The sequence below is a fragment of the Pangasianodon hypophthalmus genome, chromosome 1, assembly GCF_027358585.1.
Source record: "Pangasianodon hypophthalmus isolate fPanHyp1 chromosome 1, fPanHyp1.pri, whole genome shotgun sequence".
Lineage (NCBI taxonomy): Eukaryota > Metazoa > Chordata > Actinopteri > Siluriformes > Pangasiidae > Pangasianodon > Pangasianodon hypophthalmus.
In genome coordinates, this window is record NC_069710.1 from 4,860,790 (window position 1) to 4,879,556 (window position 18,767).

Below are 18,767 nucleotides of genomic sequence, written 5' to 3' on the forward strand. Positions count from 1 at the left end.
CAGTCCTAATCAATCAACAATAGTAATATCATGACGAATATAGAACCATCTGACTAACTGAGATTATTCTTACCAACTGAGATTATTCTTACTTTTTCATTATTGTATAGTCTTTATTTTTGCCTTATAGCGTTCACTGAAAAAAATCAGGTTTAATGACATTCTTCAGTTGTTCCTCCAGATAGAGCATCATCAGTAATACACAGCACTTTATATAGTAGGAAAAAAGCACAAACATTTTGCTCCTCAAGGCTAAACTTCTTCAATAACCAATGCTGAAATTCTATTAAAAGAGATCTCTGTAACTTTGGTGGTTTAATTTTTCAAACCATGTCAGAAAAGAATATGTCTTAAAATGCTGTTCTTACAAGGGGATTAAAGTCTAAAGCTTTTACACTATGCATCTGTGTATAATTTTCAAAATTCCTCAACACTTTGGAGAATCCGAGGCCATGAGACAGAAATATGCACATAAACATCTTCCCCTTAAGAAATGTACCCTAGGATTACAGGCTACATATACGATTTTCTCCCTAAGGTAGCATTATAGTATGTAATTATTGTGTTTCCTCTACAGTTCTCTGACATCCTGCTTCTTTACAGACAGGTGTTTTTAAAAAGACAGAGTATTAAAGTGGGAGAGTATCAACTACTGACTCAGTTAAGTTTAGAAAGCTGGAGGCCTTGACATAGCAAAGCTATGGTTTTGTGAAGTTTGCAGCACATGCTTATTTACAATGTAAAAATCATGCTTTAAACTGTAAAATGGCCCTTCAGAAGTGCATATACACAGAGACAGAAAGCGCTGGCCAGTCTTTCACTGCTGTGTTTAGTTTTGGCTAGAAATGTGTCACAACCACAAGTCTTAGATGTGGGATTTCTGCATTCAAGCACTTCTGTCTGTCTGAAAATAAGTATCTAACTCTGATGGGAAAGCTCTATGTGTGTATTTCTCTATACATTTGCCAGTCTTATGATCCTTTCGCATTATTATACTGCCCATGTCTCCCTACTAGTGTAATGTTTATTGACATCATTATTGATCAATTTGTGAACTATAATGCACATCATCAATGAGAGTCAGGCTTATCTATCAGATAGGTATGGGCCTAAAAAAAATGATCACACATCTAAAAGTGATGCCTTCAGTATGAGAGTTACATCAGGAATGTTGCTGTCTCTCCTTTGTTGTTACCTTACACTAGCAAATGAAAGATTCAGTGAAACCCCATCTCACATGGAATATTGGGTCCGCGAGCAAGTATCTGAATGACCAGACTGCAGGCAGTTAAACACCAGTTCAACCTGAGTCATCATACTGCCCTGTCCCTTGTTGCATGATAAAAATACACAGAGGGATTAAAACAACTGAGCCATTATAATGTGTGTATGAGCACTGAAGCACAACCACTGAGTGAAAGTTAACCCCTGAGCCATTTTCTCTTTACTGAAGAAACAGAAACAGTTGGCAAGAATGTATATATCACAAAAAAGGTAGCCTGCTTGGATTTCACATTACAATCACATTATATCATGTGTGTGTCCACATCACTAATCACTAATCTCTGGAGAATGGGGTCAGGCACAGATATGCAGGAAAAGACCTACTTCGTCTGGATTATATAAGTGAATTGATGGATTAGGGTGAACATAATGGACAGTATCCAGTGCTACAACCAGTACAGACGTTTGATAACATGACTGTTTTAAGACAGATTTTAAATATCAGGCTACTTAAATAGCAAGATAAATCCTCAGTGATTTGAGTTCTGTACTCTGATACTCTACTCTGATGTGCGTACGTTACATCCTCAGGAATGATCAAAAGTCACAGCTTTCAGGTCAGATTTGGCACAAAATTTTCAGCTACATACTGCCTACATATTACAACCTTAGGCATAAAAGAAGGTCACTGTTTCAGTAACAGTGTTGTGAAGACTAGTTTGAAGGAGAAAAAAATAGTAGGTTGAACATGAAGGATGCAGCCAAACATCAACCCTTGTTAGCCTCTGCTGTGGGAACGGTGAACAAGTTAAAAGAAAAAAATTAGATAGTAAAAATAGGGAGAGACAAGACTCAAATTAAAATAAAGTTAAGATGGCAATAGCTCTGCAATTTTAAAGGGTACAAGAATGAAGGTCATTTGACTTTTTTGCTGAGCAGGTGATATAGTCATTAGTCATTAGCTAATTATCTAGTTTCCCAAATAAGAGCCAACTCAGCCTTGTTGTGGACATTCAAAACATTACAAAACCTTTTAGACATGACCAGTTGTTTTTTTAGCTAGCTAGCTAATGTTATGTCAGGCTCACCATCAAGAGGCAGTCATGGACTTAGATGACCCCGCATTCTCCTAAGAAGCTAAATGATGGCTTAAAGTATATACACCATTTTTCAGATTATGTTCTAGCTCGAGATTTTGCTTGTAGGATAGCCTATTATTTCAAAATGGGGGAAACGCTGAAAGGTCAATAACCTCGGTTTCAGGCTTTGCATCCATTTGCAAGTGAGCATCAGTGCTAGCTAGCATAAGCAGCAAACTGCAGTGCCCGTAGTGCTAGTTTGTCCATCAGTGCCAGCCACCAGTATTAATATAACTTCCTAGAAGAGATACCTGCAAAATATAGAGTTAAAACATTTATTGTAACTATCACACATCACATTTTACAGTGTAAAATAAAATGATCATTAATATATATATGCTATATCTATTTCTAAACAGGGGGCCGCTGTATAACAGTGTAACATAAGCCATGTTAACAGTGAAATAGTGAAGAAAAATTTAATTATATTCATTCTTAAACCTTGCTCTAAACAAGTTTTGTTCCAAATGCCAGGTAGGAGTTTTGAGAGTGGGGCAAAAAAGAATAAAAACCATAATCCATAATATTCTCTGCATGTTGCATGGGTTTCCTCTGGGTTCTCCAGTTTTCTCCTACTGTCCAAAAACACCTGCGCCTAGGTGTGAAAGAGTGTGTGAATGTGTCCTTGGTGCTCTGCGATGGACTGTTACTGAAGATCAGTGAACAATTTCTGGTTGATGTCTTCCCAAAGAAGGTGGCGCCCATGTCCCTTCAATCTGCATTCTCATGTATTCCCAAGAAAAGGAGCAAGTACTCAGACTGGCCAGACATTTATTCTATGAGGGATGAAGCATCATTTTCTCAAACTTGAGTGAGCGATGTTATAAGACAACAGCCTAAAGATGAATGGATTAAATTTCATCTGCAATGTAATGTTAGGCTGATCACTGAACTTCACAATGCCTGTCAATCTTGGTCTTTCTATGAAATACATTGCAGACATGTCTGATGCACCTCTGTTTTAAAGCAGAGTGGGCACAGTGGTTTATCTATGATTGAATACTTAGATGACTAAACAGTTCTTACATTATGCTCGAGAAACAGTAAAACTAAGGGTTCTTCATTAATCCATGCAAATTTTTTGACCTGATTGGACAGTTAAATATCAGTGGTTTGAATATTTTTTAATTTAAGTAACAAAATACCAGTCTGCATTAGTTTTTTTAATCCATGCATTAATCCTTAATGCAATATTTTTTACAGAAGAGAAAAAGCTGAAAATTGAAAGAGGTTAAATTATAGCAAACATCATTCAGTGATACACAACATTACACAATGTACCAGAACTACATTGTAATAATGTTATGGCTAAGGCTCATAAATAATGGAGTTTAAGGATTAAATTCTGTTAAAAGATATTTCTGGAGCATTGATCATTCAGTTAAATTAATGACTTCCTAGATTCAGTGCTACTGAAACCCTGCTGTAGCTGTAGCTGGATCTTTGACAATCTCCTCTTGTATTAAATGTGTAGAAAAGTAAAGGTGTGACAAAATCTGTTGTACTTCAGTATTAACAGCTTCAGAAAGTGCTCAGCACACATCAGAATAGATATTGCACTTAAACAAAACTGAATAAATCTTTTAAAGCCTCCACAGATTCATTTTAACATGACCAATTATTTTGTTGCATGACCTCTGAAGGTGTCAGTAGAAAATATTTGTGCTACAAATAGACTATCTTAATTCTTTATAATTTATGTAAATATACTTGGACTTTTGCAGTTGGATTTATGACACCACTGACAAGTAAATCCACCTTTGCATGAACATTGACACTATATTTGGCCAAGTGAGATGCACCTGGGTCTTGTAATGCTAGCCCTGAAACTCTACTCTGTACACCCATCAATTATGGAGTGAGCCAAGAACAGAAATGTTCATTGACACTCTCTTGTCAAAGAACCATCTTTCAAAAAAAAAAAATCCCTGGAACTATTTCAGTTCAGCACTGACATGATGCTAGTTTCATCTTAATCTCAAAAGAATGAGACTTATTAGTGTTTTTGTAATACACATTGAGAAAAAAATTGGCAGCCTATAACACTTCTCAACATGTCTTATATTCACAAGTTGTGTTGAAATGTAAATCCCTGCTGTATTGCAGTCCTCTGAACTGCTAAGCTAGGAATTATAGGGATTTATGTATTTTCCCTGCTGACCGATGGTCCTTGCTGGGTGGCCATGTACTGGGTGGCTTCTTTAACTGGGTAATAATAAGTAAAGATTTTCCTGTAAAAGCCTCAGTAATTTACAAAAAAAAATACACCGAAGTCTAAATTTGAGATTCACTGGTCATTATACTCTGTAGTATATTGAGCTCTTTGCATTGTGTTTTGGCATTAAATGGCAAGTAGTTATCAGAGGTTACACTGAGATCTGAGTGCTCCTAATCAATTATTAAAGCATCTTTTATTGCTTTGGTCATTATTCATAAGGCATAAATATGCTATGTCTACACTCTAGACCTGTTGTAGAGGTTTCCTTGTCTAATCAAGTTAATGTAGACTTTTATCTAAAGTGATCTGCTTTTTAATCTCCACCAAAAAAGCCTGATTCCATCTACAGTCATTTACACACATGTGTTTTGTTCACTCTTCTGAACTTAAGAGACACAAAGGACATTATAGTTCTGTATGCTGTATGCTAGCATGCACTATATGACCAAATGTTTGTGGACACCTGACCATAACACCCATATGTGGGAGTAAATCCATTCCAGATTTAGCCCCCCTTTGCTGTTATAATAGCCTCCACTCTTCCGAGAAGGCTTTAAAGTAGATTTTGGAACGTGGCTGTGGGGATTTGCATTGGTGAGGTCAGGCACTGATGGCGGGCCAGGAGGCCTGGGGTGCAGTCAGCATTCCAATTTATCTCCATCCTCGATTCATTTTGTTTATTATAGTTGAATTTATATTGTTGAATCTGTAATGTACTTAACATTTTCATTTAAACATATTAGAACTGAGTGCCATAACTGCATCAGAATGATAATCTACGTATAGCACAGTACTTACAAATGTTAGAAGTTCAGAGTGTCTAAGTTAATCCACAAAGTTATAATGTGTTTTTGCAGTACTAAAAACTGGCCTGTCACCTTTGGCGATTTCTGCCTGGAGAGTCATTTAACAGAAACATTGTTTCAGGATTGTGTTATATGGCCCTGTATACAGCTACACACATGCTGCCACATCAGTTCAGGACAGAGCAGTATAATATTGACTGGTTCAGATACATCACATCACATATCTTTGCATGTCTGTGCTCCCTTTCAGTTGATTTGCATTTGTTTTCAGAAGGCCTGTGTGCCGTGTTACATACTGGAAATGGCCAGAAGCCACATTACGTTAGGTAACACAATCAAACATTTTGTGATCAATAATCTCTTTTGTTCTCTCACTGCCATTAGAAGGCAATGGCCCACAGGACAATGTTATAGTGATATTTAGTTCGTTACACAATACTATTTTACCAAGAAGGATGTGAAATTTGAAATGCTTCCCAAACCACCCAAAAAGCATATAACAAATAACTCTCATAACATTCTGTTCAAGTAAAACATTTAACCTTTATTATAGCTGCCTAGAAGAATCATTTAGCTCAAACAACTATAGTGTATCCACATTGATTACAAAGCACAGGAAATACAACGATGACCAGCAAGCTTTTTTTTTTCCTGGTCCATTAGAACTGAAAAAGACATTTTGCCTCTGATGAGTGAAAATGAACATGGCTTTGCACAAATGGTTAGGGATGTACGGTATATTAGTGGTAATGATTTCTCTAATGCAATAGTAAAGGCTAGCAATGAGAAGATTGCAAGAGCTACTGCTGGGCCCTTGAGCAAGAATTTTAACCCACAACTGCTCAGCTATATGCCTGCATTGTAACTGTATATCACTTAGGGTAAAAGCAATGACCTATTGAATAGGAATGCCAAATGAATGTAATTGAATTAATGTTCTTTAATACCACCAAGGCACTTAAAAATCAATTTGTCTTGTGATACTTTCTCGTATATGATGTTTTCTTGCACATTTGAATATGACTAAACAAGGACAATTTGCACACTAAAAATAAACAGTCAACCCAAATATTCATTCATTCATCATGAGTCACAGTTGATCCAGAGCATACCCAGAGAACACAGGGTGTGAGGCAGGAACACAACCTGGAGGGGACACCAGTCCATTATCAGTCACGATGCACACACACACATATACTCAGTCACACCTAGAGGCGATGTGTAGCCAATCCACCCACCAACATGTTTTCGAGAGGCGAGAGGAAACCAGAGAGTCGAGAGGAAACTCACACGAACACAGAGAGAACATGCGAAACTCTGCACAGTAACCCAAGCTCATGTTCAAACTGGGGACCCTGGAGCTGTGAGATGGCAACACTACCCGCTACACCAACATGCCACCCACAACCTAAATATTTTATAGTGAAAATGAATAGAACTCTCAAAGAACATAAAAGTAGTTTCAAAACATTTTTGGAATGAACTACTATTGACTTTGAGTTGACCAAGAAGATCCATACCAGACAAAAGTTTTATTGAAAATCATATTTGACAAAATTTCTTTGGGTTAAGTCGATATGTGGTCAAAATGAAAAGCTGAGGAACCACGGTTTGTCTTCACAGCGCTCTCACAGCAAGTGGTTTATTTGATGAACTGGTTGTATGTGTCTCAAAGCGTAGGCTGTCTCTGTACAATCCCACTGATTCTGTGAGTAGCACTGATTAGAGTGTGCCTACATGCAGCATGCAGTAGTGTAATACAGAGCAGTGATTACTGCACCCCACCAACTATAAGCTGCCATACAAGCTCAATGTTAATTACACCCCAGCCATGATCTGCCTATCCTCCTTCACTGAGCATGAGCTTCAGCTCCCATTATCTCAGTCTGTCTCTGCAAAGCAGCTGTGGACTGAAACATAGCCACTCTGAATGTTATAAACCTCATTTTGAGCTAGAAAGATGAGCAATGTTTGATTCTATCAAGTTAAAGACAGCTTGCTTGTTTATAGATGTTAAATTCAGGCATCTTTACTATTTTAAACACTATGGTTCTAATGTACTGAAGGGTTTCATGCGGAAAACATGTGAAAACTTGCAAACACCAACAAAAAATCCAAGCTGGTTTACTAAAATTGTGCATCAGTGAGCAAATTAGCACATCCAATCCATTTTGCTTTTGTTGTCTCAATGACTATACAGTGCCTCCAGAAAGTATTCAGCCTCCAATGATTATTTCTCTTTTTGCTGTATTGCAACATCAAATTTAAGTATGTTAGAATGGTGACTGTCTGCAGAAATAACATTAAATTAACTATGTAGAGGTCCTAAGAATTATTTAATAATACGTATTTATCCTAACAGAGTGACTTGCATTTTGCAGCAATTACAGATTTGAGTTGTGTAAAATTCTCTGCCAAATTAGATGGAGAATGTTGGTGTGCAGCATTTTCAGGTCATGCCACAGATTTAGAATCATTTTTTAATCTGGGCTCTGACTCAGCCATTCCAAAACACAAACCTTCTTGTTTTTCAAGTCATTCTTTTGTAGTTTTTGCCCTGTGATTTGGCTCATTGTCCTGTTGGAACATATATTTTCATCCTAAATGATATTTGGTTGACTTTCTTCCACTTTGTTATAATGGATTTCACACTAGTCCTAAAAAAGTTTAAAGCTTTTAATGTTTTATTAACCTTCTCCGTCTTTTTTTCATTTCAACAACTTCACAGGCAGTTCTTTGGTCTTCATAACAAGCAGAACTGATCTGATCTGCCATTTTCACTGTGTGTGTGTGTGTGTGTGTGTGTGTGTGTGTTTGGGGGGAGGGGGGGTGAATACGTCTCAATTATGCAATATTTAACCTTTTAATGTTTTAAATAATTCCATTGTTTTCTTAAAGTGTCTGGAAATTATGTCTCAGTATCTCAAAATAATAAGAAAGTATCTCAGAATTATGACTTAATAAAACAACAAGTTGGTTCCTTATTCACACACTCCTGTCTACATTCTTTAATTTTACATTAAAGTCATATTTTAAACAGTTTTTCAATGTGTCTCATGGCCATTAATCTGCAGAATTATATATATGTGCGGCAAGGTTCAGTTTAGTCTTCCAGGAAATCTTTTTTCTTGACACAACTATCCAGAACAAATAGCATATGTGAAAACCTTTAAATACTGTTTCCATCCCACACTTTGCACATGATGTCAATTACGCAATTGTCATGTGTAAATTCCTTGCAAAACTCCTACACAAACAATTTATCAAAGTGCAGATGCAAATTAGTGCTCATGATTTAGGTTCTGGGTAAATCAGGGCCTATGTGCCTAATATAGTATACACAATCTTGGGCCATGTGTACCAGTGTTAAACAGGCTTACCAGCCCTTATAGTTTGTTTGAATTACATCAGAAGCATTATTTTCTGTGTGATTTGAAAATTGAATTTCCATTGTGTGCATGTGTAAGCTTTATGGACCAAAGGAATTGGCCCATTTCTAATAATGAACAATCACCAATCATTGCTGTTCTGACTCAAATAGAGGGCAATTAAGCTAAATCAAATTCTCTGTTAGACATAGTTTAATAGACTCCATAACAGCCAAGTCATTTGAGTGGGTCAGCAGTTACTGAGTGTGATATTTCAGTTCCTGGAACTAGCAACATAGGGGCACTGGGAAATATGGAATATGGGTTCTTTTCTGAGCTCAATTCCTCATAAAAGTCTCCCAATGGATTCAAGGTCATTATCCATGATTATGTAACAATAACCCACTATGGTCTATAAATGTGGACTTCATAAAACCTTTCTGAATACTGAAGCATGTAAAAAATGCAAAAGAAAACTTAGCCCACATAATAACTCTTTTAGCTTATTCTGTAGTACAACAAAATATTAGTTCAAATTGCTTTAACAAAAACACAGCAGAAACAACATGATCCCATGAGCCAGTTCACCGCAAGCAACTGAGTACTGGTCTTTACTCCTATAATAGAGATGGGACCAGTCCAATACCCAGTATCAGTATTGGGCCGATACCAAAAAATGGTGACTCGGATATCAGAGAAAATATGATTGATATTGGATCCTGTGACAAATGCGTAGTAGTATTTAAAGAAAACAATATTGGATGATTTCAGTATTAGTATTTCAGTATCGGAAAAGAAAAAGTGGTATTGTGCCATGTCTAATTTATAACCACTGTTTCAGGGCTTGTAAGCAGTTGTCACATGAGTGCACTGGTTAAACACACTCCTGAATCTCTCTGGAAGCATGCGATAAGGATTTCTCTAATTTCTCAGAGCCTTTAGCCAATCTTGAAGTTTGCATATAGATGAATTATGATGCACTTATATTTTAAACAATATATATGCATAGTGCTTGCACTATCCTTTGCAATAGAGGATTCATAACCTATTCCTATAACTCTGATATGCCTTTCTCTCTTATGCTTTATTATTGGTGGATAAATATCCTGCAGACAAGAAACCACAGACTTCTAGTCAATACAGTCCAGTGTGCATGAAGACAGAGAGCAAAAGTCCCTAGTGGGACAGTCTGTACAGACAGCTCATTGATTGGGCGTGATCCTTCCTACACTCTTAAATGAAACCAGAGACGATACAGTCTAAGTAAGAAGTGCTGTATTAGCCATAAAGTACAATCTTATTGCACTTATGTAGTAGTAAACTGAGTTTGTGTTATAGAATATGAGCAAGATTAAAAATACTATTTGTCTGTGTTATGGCAGACCATGAAAGCTTGGCATCTGCATGATGCTAGATGCAGTAAAAGTGTTATAAATCGTAATATTGAAGCCTTTCACTATCTGAACTGCTAATGTAGTTTTAAAGCATTCTACATTTTTCTCTCTCATTTTTCTCTGATTCCTCTTACTATTAGGACCTAAATGGATGTGTTGTATTTTCCATAGCTTCATACATCCAGCATCTGAGGTTCGATCTTGAGCTCAGATTACTGCCTGTGTGTGGTTTTGCATGTTCTCCCTGGGTCCACATGGGTTTTCTTCAGGTACTCTGTTACGCTCCCACCTTCCAAAAAAACAACATGCCAGGAGGTGAATAGGCTATTCTCAATTGAACAAATAAATAATATGGAGCTCTGTGTATTGTGCAGTGTTAGCAAAAAGAAATCTCTCCTGGTTCCATTTCGGTTATTGTTTTATTTGTGGGAAATAGCATTACAAATTTCATTTTTGTGTGATCACCACATGAACCAAACCAAAATAATAGTTTTTGCCTGTTCCTGTATCACTTATCAGTAAATTGTTCCATTAGAGGAACCCTAGAGACAATGCTGATTGTTGACACTGTGAAGTAGAAACCACTAACCAGACTTGTGTTAACAGCTATTCTTTATCAGAATAAGAACTTCCCTGTGGACACCACATCCTGTAACAAGGCAAGGACTTGGGCTTAGCTATACACACACACACACACACACACACACACACACACGTAGAGGACTGCATACATACAAATGTAGACTGGACCAAAACTTCATACAAAGTCTTTTGTCATGTAGTCTTTGCCTTACTTTGCTTCCATCTAGGGGTCACTGACTCACACCACTATAAATCTCTCTCAGTGAGCATGTCACTGAAATTCTGCACAAGGTGATGCATTTAAATAGCAGTTTTAATAAAAGAGCCTCAGTACAAAATTCACTCTGTAATAAAAAATAATGTACACCATATCCTTCATGTACAGTGTTTGCAAAATTGTCAACACGAACAGTCTGATGGATAGTTTCAGTGAAGCCAAAAGTCTGTTTTTTGCTGGTGTACGGAGCCACACACACACTCCCAAAAATTACCAGATACACAGCATATATGCACATCATGCTGTACATGTCTTTACTGTGTACATGTATGTACTCTATATACATCATAATGTCTATATGTATACAGCTTACACATGAAAAATCATGTTTTAATACACAACTAGCACTGACTAGAGTGATATTACTTTTTTCTTTTATTCAAATAAAGGTTTTATATCATTCTTTATTGAGATGTATCATCATGTAGATAAACATAGTAAACACAGGCTTCAACTTTCACAAGAAATAAAAACCTTAAGCAACAGAATGCCCTTATTAAGAGCTTCATATAAAAATAAAGTTGGACCAGAAATACAACTTTGTTCCCTGAGATTCTGAATGAATAATTCATAAAACATGTGTAATCAAATAAACTTTGAATGCAAATCACACTGGTTGCTTGGTGACACCAGGATTTTTGTGACCTACAGAGCGAGTTGTCCTATTTTCTGTTCTTTTACACCAGTGGCGAGTATTTGGTCTGCAGCCATCACTAGCTGAGTGACACACAGCAGGGGTAATAAAGAGTGATGACTTGCTGCTCTTTTAGTCTCTCCTGGATCCCCTGCACTGCCAAAGGCAATTTAGGGTAGTACAGTGGTTCACTGAGCTGACCAAAGGCAAAGGATGTCCCTCAGCAATGGAACACCTACAAATGGGCCTCATTGTGTCTTTTAATAATTAGAGGGGATTAATTAAGCAACATGTATAGTTGTGTGGTACTAATCATGATCCAGATCTATACACTGTTCACTGTCCACATGTATTGTGCAGTAGTGGTACCAGTTAGAATCCAAACAGCTTGATTTGATGAAGAAAACACATCAGATCTTTGCAGTATTGATTACTGAACTGTAGTCAAGCCCACCAGTCGAGCACTTTCATTCCACAGTCTCTGTGCCACCTCATCATCTTTAGCTTCTGGAGCAGGCTCCTTCTTAGAACAGTCACTGTAATGCAAACACGCACCCACACGAACACTAAACAATTGAATCATTTTAATTATCCAGGATTTCCAGAACATTCCTCTAGCCAAAACATTCTGCATGATTCATAGCAAGATTTCATTCCAAGACGAGACCAAAAGAAAAGTCATTTTAATTTATTTTATTGTTCTTTTTTCCAGAATAAGTTCATTTTAACTCTTCATCGCAAAACTAACAGATGAAGCCACTGACAGTCTCTTGTTGCTGACCTGCTGCTCTTTTTACTGTCTGAATCAATTTTCAGAAGGGGTTATGTGCCTGCGCACAGAACCTACAAACACAAAAGAGCTGGGTTTTTCAAAATTCTCTCCCACAAAGGAATTGTCCCAATGTTGGAAATTATACTGACTTAACATTGATCTGACTGTTGCTATTATATGAGGGCCTGTTTGTGCCACTCAGTAATCAATTCTTCAATAGATAATGCAATCAACAAATCAATTGATAACTAGATACATCTATAGAGAAATGAATCAATAAATTGACAATGAAATAATTCTCATGATTAGCAGACAGACAGGTGCTAGAGCAGCTTTTATTAACTATCCAAAATAGCCAAACTTAGCGTCTAGGCTATTATTAAAACAGGGGACAGGCATTAAGAGTGCAGGTTAAAGTCCAGGTTATTCAAATCCACCCCTTCTTCTGAGGCATCAACCTCGACTACAAATGGCAGCCTAGGATCTGGCTAATTGAGGATGGGAGTTGTAGGAGAATGCTATCTCAGATTATGTATTCCTTTTTACAAGAATGTGAGGGGTCCAGCAACTGAGCAAAAGTGGAATGAATCTTCTGTATTACTTTCTAGGCAAAGCCTAGAAACCTCTAAAGTTCCTGGATGTTGTGGGGAACAGGCCAGTTAGTGATTCACAAACACCTGGAAGACAAAGTGGACACTAAGCAGGCTATACGGCATTACAAAATATTAATACGTCCAAGATGTAGCGCTATAAGCAGTCCTCAGCTCATCTCCTTCACAAATTCTTATCAGGTTATAAGCAGTTCTGAGGTCGGGTTTTGTGAAGACAGCAGCAAATTGTTCTAAGGCTGATGGATCAAGGGGCAGTGGATACTGATAGTTGACAATAATCTGATTGAGGCCACAGTAATCAATAAAGGGATGCAGACCCCCTCCCTTTTTTGGCATGAATTGATGTGGAGGGTCAAATATAACCTTGGGCAAGGGCCTCAGAGATATACTATTCCTTTTTTTTTTTAATCAGTTGGGGCTAAAGGATTATTGTGGAACATATTTGGGATGTGTTGGAGAGAAGGTCTAATGCTCAGTCACATAAGGTGTGTGGGCAAAGCACAGGCTTTGATTTGACTTTTAACTTGGAATTCAGAGCAACATTTATAGATCACTATGGACTGATTTACATTTGGGCTTCCAATAGAGATTGTTGCTATGGTAACAATAGGAAAATACACATAGGTCTCATGGCAATGCAGAAACCTGGTGGTAGTTTCTTGTTATGACCATGATGTTTTAGGGTTATATGATGCTGAAGCCATGGCAACCCAAGCACAATAGGGAATTTAGGCAATGCTGTGAGGAGGAGATGGATTAGTTCACTGTCAAGAGCCCTAGTTCTGGTCCTGAGCTATGCTATTTGTTCCTATCAGACTTAATGTCTTGTGATGAAAATTACAGTGAATACTGTACCAAGAGACCTTTTTAGACAGATCTTTATCATACTTGTCAGGTTGAAGAATAAGTAATCAGTTGGGAATGACTGGTGTTATGGGAGCAGGACCAGGAGTGGGGTCTATAGCGTGGCATGAAGGACAGATTTGCTGCTGTTGTTCACCCACTATACAGGTGCATCTCAATAAATTAGAATGTCATGGAAAAGTTCATTTATTTCAGTAATTCAACTCAAATAGTGAAACTCGTGTATTATATAAATTCAATGCACAAAGACTGAAGTCTTTGGTTCTTTTAATTGTGATGATTTTAAAATAGTTTCACTATTTGAGTTGAATTACTGAAATAAATTAACTTTTCCATGACATTCTAATTTATTGAGATGTACCTGTATGTCCTTAAGCAGTGAGGGCTTGACAGAGCTATATGAAATCTGCTGCATTCAGTTAGTTGTTAGTGGTAAAGTCTCCTGTCATGGATCTTGGGCAGGGGAACACATGCAATCTGAGCTTTCATTAAAACCATCCAAGGGGCTGGACAATTTCCAAAATGAAGGACAGGCAGAAAGTCAGGCAATCAGCAAACAGACGTAAACTAGGCCAGGCAGTGTGGGTAAATGGAAAATAAACAGAGGTCAAACCAAGTAGACTAAGCAGGAATGCAAACAGCTCAGAATCATCACAGCATAATGCTGGAGCAAGACTGAATGAAATAGCAAAATTCTAATATTTTTTTTGATAATGTGATAATCTAGCGATAATGGTATTTGTTGATCTTTAATTTGTTAATCATTTTGTGCACTTAACATTATCAATTTGTCCACTGTGCTAGAAGACAGGACTCCAATCATTTCACAAATTGTTAAATAGAAGTTGTCGTTGGTCAAGGCTTCCTGATGTTGTCAACATTGTTGTGACTACCATGATCATCCTCAAACAAAAATTCTTCAGAAAAGCAGACTTATGTTTAGATTACATACCATCATAAAATTACATTTGCATACTATTATAATTACCTGAAATAGCATCCAGACTTGTCCTCCAGGCCCTCTGTCACAGCACAGTAGATGGATGTCTGTGCTCCCTGCCAGGGTGTTTATCAGCAGCAGGAAGGAAAAGAGTGAGAGTACAGAACTTAGCAGGGGGTACTGAGACTTCACATGGCAGCCCTGCTCCGTATGGATCACTCCAGGGTGCAAGCTGTAGGAAGTCACCCCAGTACCTTTGAAACCCACAATGGTGTAAGAAATGAAATATGTTGATACTGTATGTGTGTTAACCACACAATATTAGGAACACAGTATTAACTAACTGCAAGTGTAGATACAGCTTAGACCATAAAGGCTTACTATCTATCTTTCTAAAATAAAATAAATAAATTTACAAGAAATTTCTAGGAACAATAACAGACAACCTATGATTAACACAAAAATGATGGTGGTGACCACATGATTAACCCAGCTACATTTTACCTTTCATCTGCTGAGCAAGTTCTCTGGAGAAGAGCACACTGGCCAGCTTGCACTGTCTATAGCTATCCAGAGAGTTGTATGGCCTCTTGTCAAAAAATAGATCATCAATATGAATCTTTCCTACACAAAAACATTCACATAAGATGAAATAATTTTATTCATCAGAGTAAATTCTCCCTGTGCTGTTAGAGAACTATGGGATTATCATCTCTTTAATAAGACAGTCTGACCTAGAAACAGTTTTGTCAAGAATCTTGATCTCGCTGAGCTTTAATTAAAAAGAGATTACCGCCTACATGTGCAATACTGGACACATTCACCACACGACTCGGGGCGGAGCTCTTGAGAAGTCCCAACAGAAGACTGGTAAGCAAAAAATGGCCCAGGTGATTGACGGCTAGCTGTGTCTCACAGCCGTCCTCTGTGATCCACTTGGAAAACACTCCTTTATAAATTTACAGAGTATCTTCTGTACTAAACACCTTATGGTCAACCAATTAAAGGTTAAGGCAATTGAACTTGAGATAGAAACCTTATGCCACCCATCCAGGTAGATTCATCAATTCAGTGGAATGAATTTAAGGTGCTACTATTTCACAATGACCGGTATGACTATAAAAGATCAATCTAGCAAGCACCTTTCACCATGAGCTAAATTTGGTTTACAAAAATGCACTGTCCTCTTAATATAATGTCTAACAAATATTTTGTACCCAAATCTGGCCTGGAACTTCACAGCCCTTTGCTACCTTTTTAAGGGATGTTATTTGGTACAGCTTAAACTACAGCTTAAACGTGGATTGACTTGTGTTCCTCACAGCTTTGAATGAAACCTCTGATGACAGTTTTTCTATAGTTATGATTTCCCTTTAAAAACATGACCAGTCAGGCATTGTTGATGAGAATATCCAGTCGTTCCTCATTGGCTAAGAATTCTTTGGCAAACTCATGAATGGAATAAAGGGAGACTAGATTCAGGGGTCGGATGACCACATTTCCATTTCCTGTGGCTCGCCTAATCTCTTACACAGCCATGTCATCTCATTTCTGCCACAGTGAAATCCTGTTCCCACTCTGCACTACATCTCACATTTTTTTGTTTGATATTTTTATTTGTTATTATATTTATAGATTTTTTATTCACTTTGTTGTTTTTCTTTACTATTATTATTATTATTATTCTCTACTGCAGCACCCATGATAGCATGCAAACTAAGAATCTCGTTGTACAATTAAGGAAACTTGTGCATATGACAGTTCTTGAAAAGAATGTCACAAGTCACAGTGTGTGTGTAAAAAAATTTTTCACTGCTCCACAATCTTTACTTTGACTCATACAAACCTGCACATTGAACTGTATATGTACACCTTTATAAATAAATTTCTCCAATTTCTTTAAAAAATATATATGCACATTAGCAATGCTGCTCACTTGCGCTAAAAAGTTTTGCTCTAGTCTGACCCTACTCTCTCTAGAGTTAATCTGCAGGTCTTGTCTTTAATCCAGAAGTTGCGGACTACCTCAGCATTCCATACCATTATACTTTACGTTATAAGGTTATGGACTGCTGTAACTCACAGCTTCCCAGCCCTGGTCCTGGAGTACCCCTGTCCTGTAGACTTTAGTGTTTTCCCTGCTCTGACAGACCAAGTTCAATGCAGGACGGGCTGTAAATTAGCTGATTATTCTACCTGGAAATGTAGCCTCCAGGACAGGGGCAGGGGTGGACTTAGCACTAGGCAAAGGTAGGCAACTGCCAAGGGCCCCCTAAAAATGCAAATCATATACTTTTAATTATTAATGCTAAATAATGGGCCCCATTCCTATATTTTGCCTAGGGCTCCCAAAATCACTAAATCTGCCCCTGGACAAGGGGTAGTCCAGGACCAGGGTTGGGAACCTGTTCTGTAGCTTATATAGTAGCCTATTATTTGATGAATAAATATACATGTATATTCTCTATGCACATGAAGATAACTTTATCCTCTGGTTAATGGCACTGTGTTCACTACAATGCGTGATTTAAAGAACACAGAAGTGCACGTGACTTACAGGCCGCTGTGAACACGGCTGACTTCTGAGATTTTTGTGCTGTCTTCACCACACAGGCTACGAATAGGGCCGGCACTTTGAGCTGCATGCACGTGGCTTAAACCATATGAGAAAGCCATGCACTGCTGACAAAGTATGCATTACAGATCATATCCTGCTGGAAAAACAGGGCCCACAGTAAACTAGACTGAGCTGTGGAAATATCCCAGATTGGATGTAAAAGGAAAAAAATTCTATTTTTTTCTGACCGATGTTCATGTAGACTGTTCATAATCTTACATAAGATATTGCATTATTAGACTATACACACACCCAACCATGATATCATATAAAGCGCAGGCGGATTAATGTGCAGTAATCTATAACTACAGCAGAAACATCTTTTTTAATGCCAAGATTATTTTTACAGCTTAACATGTGCACTTAACATGCATCTATAGAATCAGTGCAGTATAGCGTAGAAACCCTGCTAAATAGCCTATTTATATTCCTATACATAACATACTGAAATATTGCCTTTAACTAACTCTCTGGGGCAAAAACAAAGGCAAATTAAAAACAAATCATTGGTCAGAAAATTAGAAAGCTCCTGTGCCACCATTTGCTCATTTACTTTTGCTGCAGTGAACTGTTCAGGGAAAAACTAGAAACAGAGAAATTCACTTACATAGTCTTCTCGTATGCAAAGGTAAAATCATATTAATAATGATTTAAAATGTTTGATGTAAAACTAAACACAAACTAACATGTCTAGATGTACAAGATTTTTCAAAAAATATCTTCTGGGATTTTTTTTTTTTTTTTTCTTAAAAGATTAGTCATTATTTGGTTATCTACCACACCTGATGCAGCCCATCAAGGGCCACAAGGCTTAAACATTTAAAGAAATCAAAGGGAAAAGCTTCCTATACTAAGTTCCTTTACCTGTTTGTTTAATTCTTTCTGATTTCCTGACCAATGACTTGTTGTTAAGACCATTAAAAGCTTAATATTTTGACGTTTTGGGCTTGGCCTATTTTTTCCCCCCAAGGAGTGTATTACAGTATAGGTCACAGATTCCCTGGTGCTGGAGTTTAGTTTTTTCCTACTCCATACACTCCTGGTTCAACTAATCATCTAATTAACAGCCTTTCCTGAGTGAAAGTGTGTATGTCAGAGTAGGAGAAACGTACATTGGTTACTCCAGGAGCAGGGTTTGGAACCTGTGTAATAGGATATAGTAAAAATGCCCATCAATACCCGTGCATTAATACTGGGGTGTCCAATCTTATCCGGAAAGGGCCAGTGTATGTGCAGGTTTTCATTCCAGCAAAGCAGAAGCCACACCTGTGTCTAATGCAACTGCCTAAACAGGTCTAATCAGGTGTGGCTCCTGCTTGAT

At 37.5% G+C, this 18,767-nt stretch overlaps 1 protein-coding gene across 1 annotated transcript; it reads right to left on the reverse strand.

The window, feature by feature from the left end:
* Positions 1-11,456: 11,456 nt before the first annotated feature.
* On the reverse strand, positions 11,457-18,629 carry si:dkey-23o4.6 (retinol dehydrogenase 13; the record flags this gene model as incomplete). Its single annotated transcript, XM_053233813.1, is given in 5 exon segments — positions 11,457-12,178; positions 14,878-14,939; positions 14,941-15,083; positions 15,334-15,453; positions 18,626-18,629. Coding segments are annotated over 5 exon segments (435 nt in total), but the record flags the coding sequence as incomplete, so codon positions are not given.
* Between the last annotated feature and the right edge of the window lie 138 nt (positions 18,630-18,767).